At 40.2% G+C, this 19,057-nt stretch overlaps 1 protein-coding gene across 1 annotated transcript; it reads right to left on the bottom strand.

Annotated features, from left to right (window-relative positions):
- Positions 1-323: 323 nt before the first annotated feature.
- On the bottom strand, positions 324-14,991 carry slc7a6 (solute carrier family 7 member 6). Its single transcript, XM_072465040.1, has 9 exons — positions 14,467-14,991; positions 10,404-10,529; positions 10,183-10,327; positions 8,778-8,901; positions 8,068-8,171; positions 7,339-7,435; positions 3,696-3,845; positions 1,872-2,055; positions 324-668 (listed from the first exon to the last, which is right to left on the bottom strand). Exons 1-9 carry the CDS (start codon positions 14,954-14,956, stop codon positions 601-603), a joined length of 1,488 nt encoding a protein of 495 aa, XP_072321141.1. The 5' UTR covers positions 14,957-14,991; the 3' UTR covers positions 324-600.
- Positions 14,992-19,057: the final 4,066 nt, after the last annotated feature.

The raw sequence follows: 19,057 nt of genomic DNA, 5'->3' as shown, positions 1-19,057 counted from the left end.
TATAGAAGCCATAAACTGAAGTCGACATACCTCAATGATAAACTGCTAAAATAACTTGAGTACAACACTAATGTATGTAATGTTGGAGTAAAGTATAAAGGCTCAAATAAAGTCTTCCAATAAATATTTACTTTTATTTGAAAAGGTGAATATTTCTAATTGACAGAAAAATAACACACACAGAGGTCTTAAAATGACAAAAGCCGTAGGAACAGTCCGTGATGAACATGTCACCACTTTAAATTAAATAAGACCAATAATGAGCTTTATTATTATTGTACCAAATACATCATCTTATATTCAAAATTAAAATAAAAAAATAATCAAGTACATAAATAAAGTGATTTAATTGAGTGCTGAGTTGTGTGAACCATGTGTAGAAAAAAAATAGTATCCAGTTGTCAAATTCCCCAAGAGCGGTTTGAACTCCAGTGTAAATGCAGCAGCGATAAACTCGTGGCATCGCCGTAAACAAGTGAACTCGAAATGCTTCAGCTTTGAGGTCGTTAAAAATAAATTAAAATAGGAGTCTTTCATCTTGTGGAGCGCTTCGTTTCGGTGGCTGGGCGGTGGGAGGCGGTCAGCGGGCAGTGGGCGGTGCTAGTCGCTCTTGTCCATCTCGGTCAGAACGCAGTAGCAGGTTAACTGTGTGAAGTGGGTCAGTGAACCTGTCGTGAGAGAAGAAGAAATCGCATTAAACCTGAGCTTACACAGAGGAGTTTGACGACGCTGCTCTGTGTCCTGACCACAACGATGGTCAGGACACAGAGGCTGCCTGACCAAACCGCTCAAAGGGATCGGTCCGATGACGTTTCCGGTTTTAGATTTCGCCCGTGCGTTTAGAGCTTTGCATTTTGTTAATCTTTAACCAGGTTTCATTGTTTTGTGAGCGTTTAGGATGTCGTGTTTTATCAAAAAGCAATAAGGCACACGTTACCGTATTTTCTGGACTATAGGTCGCACCTTTTTTCATAGTTTGGCCGGGGTGCGACTTATACTCCAGAGCGAATTATATGCGATAGTATTAACACATTATAATATAATTTTGTATTTTCACACTGACAACCACAAGAGGGCGCTCTAGGCTTAAAGAGACACAGAAGAAGAATCTGCACTTCCTCTACCTCTGGAGTTTGTGGAGTTGTTTAGAAGTGACACAGAGGAAGAAGAATTCAATGGATTTAGTGATTTGGGGTAAAACTGATGCTTTGGTAAGATAAGATAAGATAAGATAATCCTTTAATGTCCACACAAGGGGAAATGTTGTTACAACGCAGTAGACACAGGGGAAAGGACAGATTCTAGGAAGTTTCAAAAAAACACTCTTAATAGAAGAACTCTTATGAACAAAACAAAAAACTCTTATTAACAAAACTCCTCTCATATCGTAATAGGGAATGAAGGGGGGGAAATAAAATAAAATAGATAAATAAAAAGATAAAGATAAAAATAAGATAATAATAATATAATAAAAGAAAATAAAAATAGCTAGCATAAGACTAGGTAATACTAATAGTAAGTAAGTAAACAAAATAGAACACTCTTATTTACATCAGTATGCACATGAATATGGCCTTAATTGCTTGTGAGTATAACAGTAATTGCACATGAATATGATGGTATTGCACATGGTTAAATCAGTATTGCACGTGTTAAACTTGTTATACCAGAAACTTCTATTCAACAGGAAACAAAGTACCATCACATTCCCGTTAGTCTTTAAGTATGCGCCTAGTGTACATGTATGACTGCATGTACGTGTGACTGCGTGTACGTGTGACTGCGTGTACGTGTGACTGCGTGTACGTGTGACTGCGTGTACGTGTGACTGCGTGTATGTGTGACTGCGTGTACGTGTGTGTAGTACTCACTCAGCAGCTTGGTGATGACCGGCGGCCTCTTGGAGTCCGGCAGATACACTCCCAGGAAGTAGACGGGCACGCCTGACAGAGCAATGCCGATGCCAATCAGAGAGTTGAGCGTGTCGCTGTACAGAGGCACCGCCACCAGGAACACGGTGCACAGGCAGAACACCACCGGGTACAACAGACTCAGCTGTGACGGGACGAAGAGGACACGGTCAGACTCGGTCACGGGCGTCACGGTTACGTAAGGTCAAAGGGTGAACAGTAGAGGTGACACAACGGTATCAAATGCTGGTTATTGTGAGGAAAGTGTAGTACTGTAGTTGTACATCTTCAGAGTATGTGTTTTACACTATAAGAAAAAAAGTGGGGTAAAACAAGGAGAGAAAGAGAAAGAAAGAAAAAGAGAAAGGAAGAGAAGGAAGAAAGAGAGAAGGAAAGGCAGAGAAACAAAAAATAAAGAAAGACAGGAAGAGAGGGAAGAAAGAGAGAAGGGAAGACAGAGAAAGAGAGAGGAAGAGATAGAAGAAAGAGAGAAGGGAAGGCAGAGAAAGAGAGAGGAAGAGAGGGAAGAAAGAGAGAAGGAAAGGCAGAGAAAGAGAGAGGAAGATATAGAAGAAAGAGAGAAGGAAAGGCGGAGAAAGAGAGAGGAAGATATAGAAGAAAGAGAGAAGGAAAGGCAGAGAAAGAGAGAGGAAGAGAGGGAAGAAAGAGAGAAGGAAAGGCAGAGAAAGAGAGAGGAAGAGATAGAAGAAAGAGAGAAGGAAAGGCAGAGAAAGAGAGAGGAAGATATAGAAGAAAGAGAGAAGGAAAGGCAGAGAAAGAGAGAGGAAGAGAGGGAAGAAAGAGAGAAGGAAAGGCAGAGAAAGAGAGAGGAAGAGATAGAAGAAAGAGAGAAGGGAAGGCAGAGAAAGAGAGAGGAAGAGATAGAAGAAAGAGAGAAGGAAAGGCAGAGAAAGAGAGAGGAAGAGAGGGAAGAAAGAGAGAAGGAAAGGCAGAGAAAGAGAGAGGAAGATATAGAAGAAAGAGAGAAGGAAAGGCAGAGAAAGAGAGAGGAAGAGATAGAAGAAAGAGAGAAGGAAAGACAGAGAAAGAGAGAGGAAGAGATAGAAGAAAGAGAGAAGGAAAGGCAGAGAAAGAGAGAGGAAGATATAGAAGAAAGAGAGAAGGAAAGGCAGAGAAAGAGAGAGGAAGAGATAGAAGAAAGAGAGAAGGAAAGACAGAGAAAGAGAGAGGAAGAGAGGGAAGAAAGAGAGAAGGAAAGGCAGAGAAAGAGAGAGGAAGAGATAGAAGAAAGAGAGAAGGAAAGACAGAGAAAGAGAGAGGAAGAGAGGGAAGAAAGAGAGAAGGAAAGGCAGAGAAAGAGAGAGGAAGAGAGGGAAGAAAGAGAGAAGGAAAGGCAGAGAAAGAGAGAGGAAGAGAGGGAAGAAAGAGAGAAGGAAAGGCAGAGAAAGAAAGACAGAAAAAGAGAGAGGAAGAGAGATGGAAAGAGGAAGAGAGAGAAAGAGAGAAAGTAAAAGAGGAAGAGAGAGAAAGAAAGAGAAAGAAAGAACGAGAGAGAAAGAGAAAAAAATAATTTAAAAAGAGAGAAAAAAAAGTTAACTAAATACATCACAAAAAGCCAGATAAAAAAAGTTACATTTTGTCTTTAATAAGTATAAAAATGTTCTAAATTAATTCATTTTAAATTCTCACGATATGATTATGATCTGTAAAATCACGAAAAATATGTTTTTAATTCCACTTTTTTCAGCACTGACAGTAGCGACAACCGTAACCATGATAAAAGTGAGAGTAGAGCGAGACAGGACGAGAGTTGGAGAAACCGACCTTGAGCGGCCTGGGTCGGTCGGGCTCCTTCCAGCGGAGGTAGATCTGCCCGGCGATGGACAGGCCCATGAAGAACCAGTAACTGAAGCTGTAGTAGTTTATGAGCTGGAAGACGTCCTCCACGGTGAGGTAGATCAGGGACATGATGCACTGGAAACCATCAAAGGACAAAGAAAATGGTGGTTGCAAACAATCTAGATCTTAAAGTGCCTATGACAGGTTTTTACGATTTTCTATTTTTTACTTTATTTGGTGCGTTTATACCTGTCGTACATATTAACTATAGTTTTACATCAATTGAGTAGATATTTGTGGAGAAATGTCAAATTCCAGACAAAGTTTATGTAGAATTTACACAGAAAAAACAGTTTTGACTCTTTAAACATCAATTCAACAAAATAAAGTCGCTCTCATATACTTTATTTGTCAAAAAATTGTCACAAGAGATGAGTTTTGGCCCAGTGTTTGCCGGGTAATTTCCTAGTGTGATGTCATCAATTACAAACAGGAAGTGCAATTATAAACCTAAGAAAATGTACTATTCAGTGATAACATTTGTATAATTTTTAGCAAAAATGTTGTTAGTTCAATGAGTCGTCCGACCTGTAGGTGGCGCTTTAACTAGCTGACTGTCTGGGTCTGCAATTAAGGGAGGAAGTTTAAACAAAAACCTACTAATTAAAAGATAAACGGTGAAATTATTAGGGCTGAAGATTTATCACAATTAACAAATCCCAAAGACGGTGAATATGTAAGTTACATAATTTCCTCTGAAAACAAGTTAATAGTCTGTGTTTTACTGTAAAAATCCTTGAACTCTGTACAAACCTGTTCCCAAATGCATGCGATTCTTTAATTCATTTATCAGTTCATATTTTTGTCGTATTTCAAAAGTTTGACCTGTTTGGAATGTGAACTTTGAACAAATTGCTTCTCGTTAAACCGCAAATCAGATGCAATCGTAGTATTCCTCACGCAAACACACAGCGGGGACGGGAGAACGTACATTAAAGATGAGAGTACGTACATTAAAGATGAGAGTACGTACATTAAAGATGAGAGTACGTACATTAAAGATGAGAGCGGGGATGAGAGTATGTACATTAAAGATGAGAGCAGGGATGGGAGTACATACATTAAAGATGAGGGCGGGGATGGGAGTACATACATTAAAGATGAGAGCGGGGATGAGAGTACATACATTAAAGATGAGGGCGGGGATGAGAGTATGTACATTAAAGATGAGGGCGGGGATGGGAGTACATACATTAAAGATGAGGGCGGGGATGAGAGTATGTACATTAAAGATGAGGGCGGGGATGAGAGTATGTACATTAAAGATGAGGGCGGGGATGAGAGTATGTACATTAAAGATGAGGGCGGGGATGAGAGTACGTACATTAAAGATGAGGGCGGGGATGGGAGTACATACATTAAAGATGAGGGCGGGGATGAGAGTACGTACATTAAAGATGAGGGCGGGGATGGGAGTATGTACATTAACGATGAGAGCAGGGATGGGAGTACATACATTAAAGATGAGGGCGGGGATGGGAGTACATACATTAAAGATGAGGGCGGGGATGGGAGTACATACATTAAAGATGAGGGCGGGGATGGGAGTACATACATTAAAGATGAGGGCGGGGATGGGAGTACATACATTAAAGATGAGGGCGGGGATGGGAGTACATACATTAAAGATGAGGGCGGGGATGGGAGTACATACATTAAAGATGAGGGCGGGGATGGGAGTACATACATTAAAGATGAGGGCGGGGATGGGAGTACATACATTAAAGATGAGGGCGGGGATGGGAGTACATACATTAACGATGAGGGCGGGGATGGGAGTACATACATTAAAGATGAGGGCGGGGATGGGAGTACATACATTAAAGATGAGGGCGGGGATGGGAGTACATACATTAAAGATGAGGGCGGGGATGGGAGTACATACATTAACGATGAGGGCGGGGATGGGAGTACATACATTAACGATGAGGGCGGGGATGGGAGTACATACATTAAAGATGAGGGCGGGGATGGGAGTACATACATTAAAGATGAGGGCGGGGATGAGAGTATGTACATTAAAGATGAGAGCAGGGATGGGAGTATGTACATTAAAGATGAGAGCGGGGATGGGAGTACATACATTAAAGATGAGAGCGGGGATGAGAGTACGTACATTAAAGATGAGAGCGGGGATGAGAGTATGTACATTAAAGATGAGGGCGGGGATGGGAGTACATACATTAAAGATGAGGGCGGGGATGGGAGTACATACATTAAAGATGAGGGCGGGGATGGGAGTACATACATTAACGATGAGGGCGGGGATGGGAGTACGTACATTAAAGATGAGGGCGGGGATGGGAGTACGTACATTAAAGATGAGAGCGGGGATGAGAGTATGTACATTAAAGATGAGGGCGGGGATGGGAGTACATACATTAAAGATGAGGGCGGGGATGAGAGTATGTACATTAAAGATGAGGGCGGGGATGGGAGTACATACATTAAAGATGAGGGCGGGGATGAGAGTATGTACATTAAAGATGAGGGCGGGGATGAGAGTACATACATTAAAGATGAGGGCGGGGATGAGAGTATGTACATTAAAGATGAGAGCAGGGATGGGAGTACATACATTAAAGATGAGGGCGGGGATGGGAGTACATACATTAAAGATGAGGGCGGGGATGAGAGTATGTACATTAAAGATGAGAGCAGGGATGGGAGTACATACATTAAAGATGAGGGCGGGGATGAGAGTATGTACATTAAAGATGAGGGCGGGGATGGGAGTACATACATTAAAGATGAGGGCGGGGATGGGAGTACATACATTAAAGATGAGGGCGGGGATGAGAGTACGTACATTAAAGATGAGGGCGGGGATGGGAGTACATACATTAAAGATGAGGGCGGGGATGGGAGTACATACATTAAAGATGAGGGCGGGGATGAGAGTATGTACATTAAAGATGAGAGCAGGGATGGGAGTACATACATTAAAGATGAGGGCGGGGATGAGAGTATGTACATTAAAGATGAGGGCGGGGATGGGAGTACATACATTAAAGATGAGGGCGGGGATGAGAGTATGTACATTAAAGATGAGGGCGGGGATGGGAGTACGTACATTAAAGATGAGAGCGGGGATGGGAGTACATACATTAAAGATGAGGGCGGGGATGAGAGTATGTACATTAAAGATGAGGGCGGAGATGGGAGTACGTACATTAAAGATGAGGGCGGGGATGGGAGTACATACATTAAAGATGAGGGCGGGGATGGGAGTACATACATTAAAGATGAGGGCGGGGATGGGAGTACATACATTAAAGATGAGGGCGGGGATGGGAGTACATACATTAAAGATGAGGGCGGGGATGGGAGTACATACATTAAAGATGAGGGCGGGGATGGGAGTACATGCATTAAAGATGAGAGCAGGGATGGGAGTACATACATTAAAGATGAGGGCGGGGATGGGAGTACATACATTAAAGATGAGGGCGGGGATGGGAGTACATACATTAACGATGAGGGCGGGGATGGGAGTACATACATTAAAGATGAGGGCGGGGATGGGAGTACATACATTAAAGATGAGAGCAGGGATGGGAGTACATACATTAAAGATGAGGGCGGGGATGGGAGTGAACCTCGCGATGTGGATCATGGACAGGGCGTCGGGCAGGTGTCCTTCACGAGAGCCCACGAAGAACAACCTGAACAGAAACGCAAGATATTCTTTTTATAGATATGAAAAACTAGACGGAAAAAGAAGACAAAGCGAGTGGAACAATAAACAAACAAAAAACAACAAAAACAACAGACAAAGTGAGTGAAAAAAACAAACAAAAACAACAAAAAGACAAGACAAAGCGAGTGAAAAAATTAAAAAAGAAAAAAATAAGACAAAGCGAGTGAAACAACAAAACACGAATAATAGGTGGAAAATATCTAAAGTAATACCGGAAATGTATCTGTACATTTTTCCAAGTTTATTTCTCACCATTTTATGATTGTTCATTATTATTTGTTTTATTTAATTTATAGTTGGTTCAGTCTGTCATCTAGTTATCTTTTTGTTAATGTTTTATTATAAAACAACAAGAATGTACTTCAGAATGCATTTATTGCTCACGTTTGATCAAGTCCAGGTTCAAAGACAACTTTTTGCTGCTGCCAGAGATATCCACCCATTGCCACCACTGCAGGAGTTTTATGTCCCAGATACATAGTTATAAAGCCAAGTGGAAAGTTAATGTTGAAGATAGTCGGCATTACAAAAACACATCGATACATTTTCCCAACAGATTTTTTTTCTTTTTAATAACATTTATGGCAGCTCGTGTACCTGGACGCGGCGATGATGGAAGCGTTGAGGCCTCCATAACAGGACAGCGCCACAGCGATGGGGATGATCCAGCTCATCACCCCCAGCGTGTGGTCAGCAAACGTCTAAAGAAAAGAAAAAAGTTAGTCAGGACCTGGAGAAGAATACCGTATTTTCTGGAGTATAAGTCGCACCAGCCAAAAGATGCATAGTAGAGAAGAAACTTGCACTGGAGTACAAGTCGCATTTTGGGGGGACATTTATTTGCAAAAGTCCAAGACAAAGAACAGACATTTCATCTTGAAATGCAGTTTAAAATAATAACAGATTATAGAACATGGTGAATAGGTGTACGTATGCTAACGCTATCACCTTCAGCTACATGACGCACAGACAGAACTGTGGTAAGTGTCTGGTATGTTAACGTAACATATTAACAGTTATTCAGATAACTATAGCATAAAGAACACGCTAACAAGTTTAGCAAAGCATCAGTATTACCCCAAATCACTAAATCCATTGAATTCTTCTTCCTCTGTGTCACTTCTAAACAACTCCACAAACTCCAGAGTTGGAGGAAGGGCAGATTTTCTGCGTCGCTTAGAGCCTAGAGCGCCCTCTTGTTGTTGTCGGTGTGAAAATAATCATCACACCAAAACTATGAAAAAAGGTGCAACTTATAGTCCGGAAAATACGGTATTTCACGTCAGATATCTTGAAATCCTACTCGCCACGGCCACTGCATCGCTGGAGAGTATCGCGCTCATGTCCAGGACGGCGTAGTAGGCGATATTGGTGAGGATGTAGATGATGGTGACGATGGGCATAGAGATGGCGATGGCCAGAGGTAGGTTTCTGCAAAAAGATACGGGATTGTAAAAAGGTTTATGCGCTAGAAAACGTTCAGTTAATATCGCTTTACATTACATTTCCAGTAGAGATAACACATTCACACAGCAGGTAAATTGTTTTCATTTTTCATGCGCGACAGCGGCCGGGAGGAAGACACGTTCCGACATGCTCACGTTTAGAAAGGTCATCGGGAGTGCGTTTGAAACTTTTCACGCAAAGCATCACCGTGGAGAAGATTAAAGTGCTACAGGTCGGACGATTCATTGAACTAAAATACAATTAAGATGAATATATTTAGAATTAAGTAAAATTTTTTAGAAATGTTCACAGAATAGCTATTTTTTTAGGTATATAATTTCACTTCCTGTTTGCAATTGATGACATCACACAAGGAAATATCATCAATTACAATCAGGAAGTGACATATAAACCTAAAAATAAAATGTTGTTTTGAGCGCGACTTTTTTTTGTTAAAGTTATGTTTAGAGAGTCAAAAATCTATTTATTTTGTGTAAATTAAGCATAAAGAGTATAAGATTTTTAATTTTTTTTAAAGATTTTTTTTTAATACGTTCTGTTTTTTTCTATTATCATACTTCTGTGCCTAATCTGTTTCTGTACCTAATCTATGTTGCAACATTGGAATTTCTCCATTGTGGGACAAATAAAGGTTATCTCATCTTATCTTATAAACTTTGTGCCTTCAAACTTTGTGATGTCACTTCCTGTCATTTTTCTACAGATCTTTTAACGTTTTCTCCACAAATACCCACTCGATTGGTGTAAAACTATAATGTATATGTATGACAGGTATAAACGCACCAATAAATTCAAAATTTGAACATTTTAAAAACCTGTCATAGGCACTTTAAGTGCCTAGGACACAACCTAGGAATAACTCTGAATTGTATAAATGTGCGAGCGTAAATCTAAATCCTCAAAGATAACCATGACACCACGAATATATCATTGGTTAACATGCGTGTCAAGGGAAAGTCAGGAATTCAGTCAGGAAAATGTCCACAAAAAATGGCAATATTGTGAATGTTGTGTTGAAGATATGCAGCATTTAAATACCGAATACATCGTTTATAGCAGCAGCAAAAAACAAAACAAAACAAATTACACAAAAAGAGTAAGAATAAAAATAAAATGGAAAAAAACGAAGAGCATACAGCGATATTTCTGGACTTTTGACGTTTGTTTTACACTTGAACACATTTCAAGACACGCTTGGCCACATTTCTACTGCATTTACATTGCGACGCTCGTCTGTCACGTCACCTTTCTGGGTTCTTAATCTCCTCTGTGACAAAGTTGAGCGTGTCCCAGCCCGAGTACGAGAAAAGTGCGGAGTAAAGTGCGAGTGCGATGTCTCCCGGGTCGGTGGACGAGCCTTCGAAGGACGACTCGAGGTTCGTCGTGTTACCTGTGGCAAAGACAAACCCCACAGAGCGGTTTAAAAATCACTGTTTTTATTCGCGTACATTCAACGACCGTCTTACCTTGGCACAGTTTAACGATTCCGGTTACTATGATGACAATAAGCGCGGCCACCTTGGCGTAAGTGAAAATATCCTGGACTCGTGTGCCCCACTTGACGTAGGCGGCGTTGATGAATGTGAGTAAGCCTGAGGAGGGAGTAGACGTAATCGATCAAATTAAAAATGTTAACAGCACTGATTTATCTTAACTATACCTTAAAGTGCCCATGACAGGGTTTTACAATTCTCCAATTTTGACTTTATTTGGTGTATTTATGTCTGTTGTACGTATAGATTATAGTTTTACACCAATTTAGTAGGTTTTTGTGGAGAAAATGTGGACAATTTGCAGAAAATGACAGGAAGTGACATCACACTAGGGAGTTTATGCAGAATTTACACAAATAAACAACTTTTTTGACTCTCTAAACATGATTTCAACAAAATAAAGTTGCTCTTGTATATTTTTGTTTGTCAAATAAAATAAATTGTGACATTAGATGAGTTTTTGCCCAGTGTTTGCCGTGTAATTTCCTAGTGTGATGTCAATTACAAACAGGAAGTGAAATTATAAACCTAAACAATCGTGCTATTCTGTGATACATTTTTTATATATTTTTTTGCAAATATCAAAATATATTTATCTTAACTGCATTTTAATTCAATGAGTCGTCCGACCTGTCAGAGGCACTTTAATTAGCCTTAATAAAGCATGAACAAATACTTACTTTATAATAAGCAACTAGTTTAGTGTGAATGATGCAGACTAGACTACTTCATTTAGGTTATTAATTAAGGCCGTGGCTGCAGAGCCGCGGCGCGGTCAAATAACCCAACAGAGCCGCGGCACGGCCATATAGCCTCATGGCTAACCCTAACCTTAACTCTAACCTTAACTCTAACCCTAACCTTAACTCTAACCCTAACCTTAACTCTAACCCTAACCTTAACTCTAACCCTAACCTTAACTTTAATCCTAACCTTAACCCTGACCCTAACCTTAACCCTAATCTTGACCCTGACCCTAACCTTAACCCTAATCTTGACCCTGACCCTAACCTTAACCCTAACCTTAATCTTGACCCTGACCCTAACCTTAACCCTGACCCTAACCTTAGCCCTGACCCTAACCCTAACCTCAACCTTAACCCTGACCCTAACCCTAACCTTAACCCTGACCCTAACCTTAACCCGGCGCGGTCTAAAACGGTGCGGCCAAATAGCCCAACCGTTTCAGGAGCCGCGGCACGGCCATATAGCCTCATGGCTAACCCTAACCCTAACCGTAACCTTCACTCTAACCCTAACCCTAACCTTAACCTTAACCCTGACCCTAACCTTAACCCTAATCTTGACCCTGACCCTATCCTTAACCCTAACCTTAATCTTGACCCTGACCCTAACCTTAACCCTGACCCTAACCTTAACCCTAATCCGACGCAGTCTAAAACGGCGCGGTCAAATAGCGCAGCAGTTTCAGGAGCCGCGGCACAAAATAACATGGCAGTTTTGGCCGCGCGCCGCGGCTCTGTAGACACTCCCATTAATTAAATAGTTACTCAACTAGATGTTCATTATTAATGAAGTCTTTGCTGTTCTTTGTTCATGCTTTATTAAGTGCGTTTATTAAGTGTCATGATTATGAAGTGTTAATAAAGATAAAGACCAATGAGCCGTAACATCATCATATGTGAAACGCCATTTAAGACAAAGTTTTAGAGTTAAAGTATTTCAAAACTATTAAAGGGTAAAATGGGATTATCTTGATAAATAATTGTTTGATCAGTTTATTTCTCAATGTTTTCCAGAAACAGAACTCAGGATGTCACCATGAATGTGTAAGAAATAACTCCAAACCAAATGGAAAGTACTATTTACTTTTCAGTCCTTGTGCAGTTTCAAATGCAGTGAAGTAAAATGTACCCACTGTAAAAATGTACTGAAGTAAAGTACAGATACCTAAACCACTGACCAGTACCTTTGTACTTTGTTACTTTCCCGCTTTGTTACTTTCCCACTTCCCAAAAGTGCAGCCTCTATTTCAGCTCTCACAAATACAGTTTTGTCTTTTAAAAATCAGGCAAACTCTGAAACTCTATTATTATACTCTATTATACATATATTATTACAATGTCAAAAGTATTAGAACATATGTCAAGATCTTATGATATTGCGAAACTGTATTTGTTGCAATATCCAATACTCTTTTGACACAAACCTAAATGACTAGTCAAGTAGAGTCAAAAAAGCAAAAACTCGGACCAGCGTAAAAAATACCGTATTTTCCGCACTATAAAGCGCACGTAAAAGTCTTTAACGTCCTCAAAAGCCGTCCGTGCGCTTAATAGTCCGGTGCACATAATATATGGTTTATGTCTGGTTGTGCTTACTGACCGCGAAGATATTTTGTGTGGTACATGGTGTATAAAGAAGATTTGGGACACGAGATGCCGATGCACGACTATATTTACAGTACTCCGGAACCGGAAGTCCCAACAACATATTTGCAAAGAATTCTGGGAATAGTAGTCTACCTGCACACGGCACACGCGTCACTTTGTCAAAACGCAGACACCTACCGGTGATGGCCCAAGATGGCTGCTGCCTAGAGACCATTGGAACTCTTATATTATGCGCTTACGGGCTAAACTATCAGTCAACTGTGGGAATCAAAAGGCCGGAATCATCACTGAACTGCCGCGTGGGTCCGAGATGCGGGATCACACTGACCAAAGAGATTTTAGCACGGAGCACTATCGGCGCTTTGGCTGCTTTTACCATTATGCGCCCCAGCAGACATTAAACCGGGACACGGGACGTAAACAATCGGGGCTGTCCCAGGTAAATCGGGACGTCTAGTCATAGCTATGCGGGATGTACTTCTGCGCTTTTGAAGGATTTGATGACGAGGTATTGAGGTATCGAGTGTATTGTGTTGTATTTTACGTGTTGCAACTGAACGAGGCTGGTAGTTGTTGTGAATACGCTAACGTGTCTTTTAGCGGTAGCAGAGTGTGTTCTGTGTTTGTATTTTATGTGTTTACAAGTGATCTTGACTGAGAATTGATTAGGATATGCTAACGTGTCTGTTAGCGATAGCAGTGTGTTTTGATGTTGAACAATGTTGATCTGAATGAGTTGAACGCGTTTCATAAAGCTCAACTGACTCCGACTTATCAGTCTGTTTTGTTTATCTTATGCGCTTTATCGTCCGGTGCGCTTTATGTATGGACCAGTACACATGGTACACAGATAGCTGATGGTGCGCTTAATAATCCGGTGCGCTTTTTCGTGCGCAAAATACGGTAAGTCATAAATCATTGTATAAAAAGTTGTATCATTTGGACACGTTTTTCTGAAAAACAAGACGTATCGACTCGCATCTAAATGTCACTCTCAATCTGCAGATCTAGTCTTAGAACTTGTATATTTCTCCCACTCTGAATAAACCCTGCCCACTGGGCGGAGTAGGGTTAGCCTAACTCTGATATGGCTTGTTCTGTTTATCTATTGTTTGCACGGTTTAAAGTTTGGCCTGAAACTAATCCTCTCTGTTTACCCAAACAGCTCTGTAATGGCCCCTGGCTTCAAAATGTTGTTCTATATAAAGTCTTCTTTCAAACATTCTTTTCTGCTTAGAATCTTCAGGGAAAAAAGGTTTGAACCTCAGACAAGACCCACAGATTGAAAATGATTCTTGGGAGGAGTTGAAACGTCTTGTTTTTTGTTTTTTAACATTGTCCCGATGATACAACTGAATCTTTTTCTACAATGGAACCCTCCTGGACGAATGAGGAATTACACCGACTCGACTAAAATCATACTTTCGCAGTTTTAGTTTAGCTTCGGCACATCATAAGAATACATTTTTGTGTTAGTGAAATAAAATTGTAGTTGTAGATATTGAGATTTTGCCATGTTATTGCTTATACTGGTTACTCTCAGACAGGGGGAGGAGCCAGTACAAAACAAAGTAGTCTATCCTCAAAATGTCGTCCAAAACAGGACAGTGATAGTATTTGAAAATCCACACATTGACACACATGATCTACACTACTGACAACATCATCTCTCAAATACTCACATATACAGGCCGCCGCTATCAGCCTGGATGCCACGTAGGGCGGCTCGCACGTGGGGAACAGCGGCTGCACCAGGTAGTTTGCGAACGTTATGGCAATGACGGCCTGGCTGGTGGGCTCGATGATCAGCAAAGACGTCCACAGTCTGATAAACGCTATGAAGCCGCCGAACGACTCCAGTATGTACGCGTAAGACGCCCCCGACTTGGTGATGGTGGTGCCCAGCTCGGCGTAACACAGCGCCCCGAACACGGAGAAAATCCCTCCGACGGCCCATATGACCAGCGACAGCCCGTAGGAGGCGCTGTAGATCAGGACCCCCTTGGGCGACACGAAGATGCCCGACCCGATCATGTTCCCCACGATGAGGCTGACCCCGTTGAGGAGGGAGATTTCCTTCTTCAGCTGCATGCTCTCCTTCGGGGGGGCCGTCTCGCGGGGGTCGTGGGCCACGCTGCCGTTCTGCGCTTTGGCCTCCTCGCAGCTGTCCATGGTGCTGGTCACGGGGCTAAGGCACAAGCCCTCGCCGCGTCAAGACACCGCCGGAACAACCTGTGAGGAGTTATTTAGACAGGGTACAATTAGAGAGGTCGAAATTCTGTGGTTTTTTTATGATTATTGTGGGGAAAAACATCACGATTTAACAATTAATCACAATTTCTGAGACTGTGAAATTGTTCTGTCTATTCATCAAGTTTGTGACCGGCTATGTGAAATAAAGAAAAATGCTATCCACATTTAGGTCTGATTTCTGGATTACGGATTGAAAAAACTAATAATAATTAGAAGTTAGAAAAAAAGGAAGTGGTGGCGTCCAAAGAAAAGAAGGTTTAAGTCTAAAATAGAAGTTCCATTTAGTCTGTCTAAATAAAACTATGTCTGAATATTGGATTGTATTTAAAGGTTGGTTTGTATTTTAAAAGATGCAAGATACAAGAACAGTAGGAAAACAATACAAACATCCAGTAAAAAAGATAAATGACTATTGATTTATATATAAAAATAGACCTTAAATCTAATCATAGTATAACAAGCGGCAAGTATAATGTTTTATTGATCTATTTTGGACAAGCAACAGGACAAGAGAAAAAAATGTGAATCAGTTGAGAAAAATACTGTTTTCAAGTAGTTAAATACTGAATAAAACAATTTAAATGGTAGAGAATAATAATTTATCAAGTGTCGACCTCACGAAAGAGAACTCGATCCCGATGGTTTTTATTACCTGGTTAAATAAAGGTTAATAAATAATATATAAACACACTGCCCCAAAATGGAGAGTCTGCCGTGTTGTGACGTGCAAAAAGGCTCAACAATGTTACAAAACATTCATTACTCGCCGCCTACAGTAACGTCATGTCATGAGACGTTGTAAACAAATCTAACTTGCATACTAACGACCCCTAAAGCGTTATATCGATGCAGGTTTTAATACAAACAAGCAAAAAGAACAGGAAAGACTATTCGTAACAGCAATGGTTTGACCTCTGGCTAACATTGTAAACTGAATGAATAAATGGTAATGATTAAAAATAGTGCTGCAAACATTACGTCGCCTTAAAATTGGATTTCTGCTCAGTTAAACCTACAAAAATCCCAAATTCCTAAAAATGCTTGTTAAAAGTTTACAGAAAGTATTCGAGAACAAAAATAGAAGAATATCTCAATAAATAAAAATATATTAAATGTCAGATAGAAGCCTATAATTCAAAAGGAACAATCAGGCCTATAGTTAAATAAATAAAATACAAAAATGATATATATATGTTATGTATCAGCTTCACATTTTGAGGACTTTTTCCATTCAATATTGTGCTTTAAACTGACAGAAGACATGGATCCAGTTTGTAGAAGCTCTGTCCTATTACGCATTAATTAAGATAAGATATTCCTTTATTGTCCCACATGGGGAAATTTCATATTAATTAATATGAAATTAATTAATTAAACCATATTGAATAGTATTTTTTCCTGTTATTAAATGTCCAATTTAGTGAAATCATCGTTATGAAAAGCGCATGTAAATCATACAGAGTGAGTCATCTTATTTTATTCGGGATCAGCTGTTTTTGCCGGTTGTTAAGTATTTATTCGCGTTCTAGCTTTAGTTTCACGCCTTTTGTTGTTCTTATCAGTGCTACAGTTTCGACTATATGTAGATTATGAATGTGTGTTTTCAATAGTAAAAGGGAAAAACATAAAAACACAATAAAGTGTAACTGTCCTGGGCAAAAGCATCCCGCTAGCGTCTGAATGAAGCTAGCGCTGTGTTGTTAAGCATGACTTCCGCTTTTCTTCAAATAAAACGCAACACGTGCTCCACAACACAATTGAGATATAAAAATGACTCCAAATGTTACGTAAAGACGCGAATTCTTCGTGTGATTAAAAAGGCAAATGCCAAACATGCCCATTTGTCGCCTCGGACTTTGAGGATAACACGAGCAAGACTTTTACTATAAATGTTTTGCACACAACGCCTTGAAAATGTACTAAGAAGCGAACAAAACAAATCAACAACTCGTTCTGGACGCTTTTCAGAGCCAAATAAATACTTAAATCCGCTTTCATTTTTTCCGATACAGAATGTACGTTGTGGAGCATCCGCTTGCCGCGTTACGTGCCGCGAGCTTTACAGCCCCGGGGTTTTCTCCACAAACACGCTTCGCTTTTGTCTTCTATTCCGGTGTCTCCGAGTGTCTCCGGTGTCTCATTTACGTCGCTTTTCACTCAAATGGTGCGTAAATAGTGTCCCCCGTCTCACCTGTGCGTATTTCCCCGCTGCCCGGTGTCTTTGGGTGCTGGCCAGCGCGGTGTCTTTTAAAGTGCATCTGCCGCCCGGAAAAACAAGCGCGGCTGCTCGGAGTCACGCGATGACGTCACTGCGGGCTTCTCTCCGCCGGGAGCTCAGAGGTCATGAGCGCGCGCGCGGTATCACTAAAGAATAAAGTCTGAAGAATAAAGTCTGAAGAATAAGATCTGAAGAGTCAAATCTGAAGAATAAAGTCGGGACTCTGAAAAATGAAGTCTAAAGAATAAAGTCTGGCGGTAATGCAACACTTGGATGCCAATAAAACAACAACAACAACAACAACAACAACAACACGTGCGCGGTTTGAATGAGTGTCATAAAAAGCTCTCTAAGTGTTCAGAGTGTCCTTGTTTTGGAAAGTTTTAAACGTCAATTCCAAGTCAAGTATGTCTTTGATGTTCAAATTCTCTCAAGTCAATACACTGTTTCCAAATACAGCTTGTATTTTTGCAGTTTTGCGGAATAATACTTTGATTGTATCGTATTTGATTACATAGTACTTCATAGCTGCATTCAAATGTATTATTTTGTCACGTTTTCTGTTACATAAATAAATAAATACAAAAATAATTCACTCTGCACTGTTCACTTCTTGCACTACTTCTGTAAATTCAACTGTGCATTTTGTGAACATAGTAAGTCTATTTTTTTATACAATTTTTTATCCTATAGCAGATTTTTAAAATAGTTTTTCTTTTTGACTTTATATAGGTTGTTTTATCATTGTTCATTGTTTTATGTTGCACCGAATCATCAAAGCAAGTTCCTATGTTTATCGATTCTGTTCATAAGGTAATAAACCTTTTCTGCGTCTACTTGGGCTAATGAGAGTACTCTAGTAACATGGAATAGAATCAAACAGCTTCCTTTCCCCACCGTTCACATATGTATTTATAAGATACAGCTTTATTACAAATTAGAGAAATAAAAATTGCACATGCACTCACTATAAGACCGATTTTTCACAAATTTAGTGACGTTTGAAGCCAAAATTCCATGATCAAAATATACCACAGTGTATTCCTCTGGTTTAAGAAAAGCTACTGTACTCTGAAAACCACCACATGCAAGTAACTGTACTCAAAACTAGAATACTGAATACTTGTATGCAGTACAAGTATTCAGTTACTTCCCTAATAGACTATATGTCCAGATATTTTAAGGGCCTTCTGTGAACGGCTCTTAAAATATCTGGTCACAAATAAAGAAGTGTGAGGGACGTGTTCCAGTTTGTTCCTATAAAATTGAACACTGAAAGTACATTTAACTATCAAATGTAAAGAAAAGAGAAGTCAAGTCGTCTCAAGTCACATGGTTCCACATCACGAGTTACTGGCATTTAAGTCCACGCTGAGTCCCAAGTACATTTCGCTTTGTAAAACACAAAAGTGTAAAACTAAAGCACGACAACAAACATTAAAAGCAGGAAGTTAGCTTTGTGTTAGCCGCCTCGACCTGAGCAAAACAATTCACACACATCCTATTATTTGTCATCTATTATTTAAAAGCCAGGCATGTCCAAACTACGGCCCGGGGGCCAAATGCGGCCCTCATACCAATTTTTGTTGGCCCTCCGGCTTCCTCCTAAGTTGGTCAAACAACAAAAATTACAACGTTTTCATGTAAAATTGTAAAAATTCAAGCATTCTGATGTTATACCAAGCTAATATTAGTGTTCCAAGTCTTATTAAGATAAGATAATCCTTTAAGATAAGATAAGATAAGATAATCCTTTATTGTCCCACATGGGGAAATTAAATTAAATTAAAGGTGTGGAGGCA

The sequence above is a fragment of the Eucyclogobius newberryi genome, unplaced genomic scaffold (assembly GCF_026437365.1).
Source record: "Eucyclogobius newberryi isolate DKJ021-1_F unplaced genomic scaffold, fEucNew1.0.hap1 SCAF_5, whole genome shotgun sequence".
NCBI lineage: Eukaryota > Metazoa > Chordata > Actinopteri > Gobiiformes > Gobiidae > Eucyclogobius > Eucyclogobius newberryi.
This window is presented reverse-complemented; position numbering and strand designations above follow the sequence as displayed.